This window comes from Trypanosoma conorhini (genome assembly GCF_003719485.1).
Source record: "Trypanosoma conorhini strain 025E chromosome Unknown Tco_14.4_contig_01044, whole genome shotgun sequence".
In the NCBI taxonomy this organism is placed as follows: domain Eukaryota; phylum Euglenozoa; class Kinetoplastea; order Trypanosomatida; family Trypanosomatidae; genus Trypanosoma; species Trypanosoma conorhini.
Window position 1 is genome coordinate 1 of NW_021705137.1, and position 2,627 is coordinate 2,627.

Consider the following 2,627-nt stretch of genomic DNA (forward strand, 5'->3'; position numbering starts at 1 on the left):
CCGGTCACATTCCTCACCATGCGGTGGGCCGCCATCTGCTGGTAGGAGAAGCCGAGTGCGTGGGCGATCTCGTGCGCGGCGATGCGGGTGGCGAGGCGTCCGTGAAACAAATTTGCCGGCGCCAAGTTCACGGCGCCGACGATTGGGCGGCCGTCCTCCAGCGTGGCGCACGGCAACGCCCACACCCCGCCCGGCGCAGCGGCGAAGTAGAGCACCATGTCGGCACTGTCAACGCCCTTAGTGCGGTGGGCGGTAGGCACTGTGAACTGGCCGCAAACGCTGTCAGCGGCGAATGCGGGCACCTTCAGCGGCCCCTCCAGCGGCCGCACCAGCAGTCGCTCCGCGTGCAGCTTGACGGCGGCAGGGACGACGCCCCCGACGAGCGCATTCCTCTGCTGGGACGACAGCGCATCATTTCTGCAGTCGGCGGAGTTGTCGCCCAGCAGATTCGGTTTGGAACCACTGGAAAAGCGGCAGTACTTCCTGTTGGTGTCCTTCAGGTCCTCCGTCGACACCGCGATGCGGATCGGCGCCCAGCGCCCCGTCAGGACAACGTACTCCCCCGACTGGGCCTCTCCCGGCGCAGGGACGGACTTCACCACCACAGCGGCAGACTTCAACCTGCCGTTGCCGCGCACCACCGCGTCGGAGGTGCAGGGGTACGCCAGCGAGGCGGCACGGCAGCCGCCGCCACAACACACCGCCGCCACCACCGCCATCACCACCAGCAGCCGCGCACACTGCGACGGGGCACGGGAAAATTGCAGCATGGCGTGTGCGTAAAGTAAACGCTTCTTCGCCTGCTCAGGCAACGAGCGGCCTACAACTTGGACAGGAGAAAGAGAAGGCAGAGAGAGAGAGACAGTCAAACAGAAGGTGCCAGCACCCGCGGGGAGGAAACGTCAGCAGCTGAGGCTGCGAAACGGGCGCAGGCCGCACAAACCAACACACAAACACAAGCAGATAAAAATTCAAAACAAAAACAAACAAACCCGTGAAGTGAAGCCGAAGCGTGGGGGCGCTTCCACCGAGCAGTGGGGACGCGCAGCAACACGTGGGACGACCATCGCGCAGCACACACTCCATCTCTCCCTCTGCTCCCGCACAGCCCAGTCCAGGAAAGAAGAAATGGGGAGAAAGAGAGGTCGCCCACAGAAAGCAACGAAAACATAAAACAAACAATAAAAAGGGACAAAAACAGTTACGGTGCTGTACCCATGCAGCCAAACAAGACGGCAGCGGCTCGTCGAGTGCAAAACAAAAAGAAGAGGGCCGACGGACCTGCATGAGTGGAGTTGTGTATAGTTATAAGCACATTATGTGTGTCTGCCTCGTGGGGTGCGGCGAGGGCGAGAGAGTCCGTGCAGGGGGACACACACACGGAGCGTGAAGGAAACAGAAAGAGTTGTGCGTGCGCTCGGCAGTATCCCTCTCCCTCTCACGCGGCCACCACCGCAGCGGCTGCCGCACACGCAAGCAGAAGAAGCAGCGCAAGTGGGAGGCGGAGCGCGAGGCCGCGGTGCTGCTGCCGTCGCTGTCGCCGGGCGCCGCCTTCGCTGCACTCGTCGAATTGTTGGTGGTGGTCGCCGCTTGAGCAGCCGCCCCCGCCGCCGGCTGAGCGGCTTGTTCTTCACCGCCGCCACTCGTTTCCGCTTCCTGCTTGGGTGTGGGCACGGCGAGCTGCTCCTTTTGCTGTGCATCACCAGCCTCGGTTGTCGCCACGGAACTCGCCGGCTGCGGCTGCACCGCGGGGCCGCTGCCGCTGTTGCTCCCGGAGTTATTACTCTTCTCGCCACCGGCAGTGTCTTGTGCCGCTTCTGAAGTTTCCCCAGCGACTGCCGTGGAGGCGCGAGTATTGTCGCGCTGGACCGCGTTTTGTTGCACCGCGCTCTCAGGCGGTGAAGCCTCCGCGGCGGCTTTCCCCACCGTGCGGTCTTCAGTCAGCCCGCCGACGACGGCAGGCACGCCCTCAGCAGCGGTGGGAGAAGAGTGCGCAGGTGATTGCTTTGAACTTTCAGTCGGCTGATTCGCTCGGGCACCTTCGGGTAGTGCAGCTGCTTCTCCTTCCTTTTGCTCTTTTGACGCATCTTCGGTGGTGCTCTGCGCCTGCCCAACTCCCTTTCCGGTTTGAGGTGAGGACAGCACTTGAGGAGGGGATGGAGGTGGCGCTGACTGGGACCCTGCACATCCGTCCCACGTGAGTTCCCATCGGACACATCGGCAACCGGCACTGTTCCTCCCACAGCACCGCCGGCACTTCCGACAGCCTGCCCATTTCCACCGACAGCCGTGGAAGCACCGGCACCTGCACCCGCCGGATTAATGGTGGAGGCACTGGCCGCAGCTGCAGCTCTTTTTTGTTTAGTGGCCGCCGCAAGAGTTTCGTTGTAAGCGCAGAACTTCCAGCCACCGTCCTCTGTTACGTTCAACTGCTCCTTTCCATCTGCAGGGCACAGGTGGTCCCACGCCCAGCCCCCGCCGGCGGCGCAGCACAGCACGCAGAGGACACACACCAACAGCGCACGGCCGGCCATCGCCACACTCCTCCCACCGCAGCACAACACACACGCACGCACACACGCACAGCGTCTAGCGAGGGGCAGAAATAAAGAGAGAATAAAAGGGGC

The 2,627-nt window shown here is 63.0% G+C and overlaps 2 protein-coding genes across 2 annotated transcripts, besides 4 other annotated features; both read right to left on the bottom strand.

The window, feature by feature from the left end:
- Positions 1-2: 2 nt before the first annotated feature.
- Tco025E_09267 (surface protease GP63) lies at positions 3-770 on the bottom strand (the record flags this gene model as incomplete). Its single annotated transcript, XM_029376088.1, has 1 exon — positions 3-770. A coding segment is annotated over one exon (768 nt), but the record flags the coding sequence as incomplete, so codon positions are not given.
- A 65-nt stretch (positions 771-835) lies between these two features.
- Positions 836-865: a sequence feature (GA-rich).
- Positions 866-937: 72 nt separating this feature from the next.
- Positions 938-992: a microsatellite.
- Positions 993-1,729: 737 nt separating this feature from the next.
- Positions 1,730-1,774: a microsatellite.
- Positions 1,775-1,940: 166 nt separating this feature from the next.
- On the bottom strand, positions 1,941-2,534 carry Tco025E_09268 (uncharacterized protein; the record flags this gene model as incomplete). The annotated part of the gene is made up of 1 exon (XM_029376089.1): positions 1,941-2,534. The coding sequence occupies one exon, from the start codon at positions 2,532-2,534 to the stop codon at positions 1,941-1,943; it is 594 nt and encodes a 197-aa protein (XP_029223799.1).
- Positions 2,535-2,537: 3 nt separating this feature from the next.
- Positions 2,538-2,585: a microsatellite.
- The last annotated feature ends 42 nt before the right edge of the window (positions 2,586-2,627 follow it).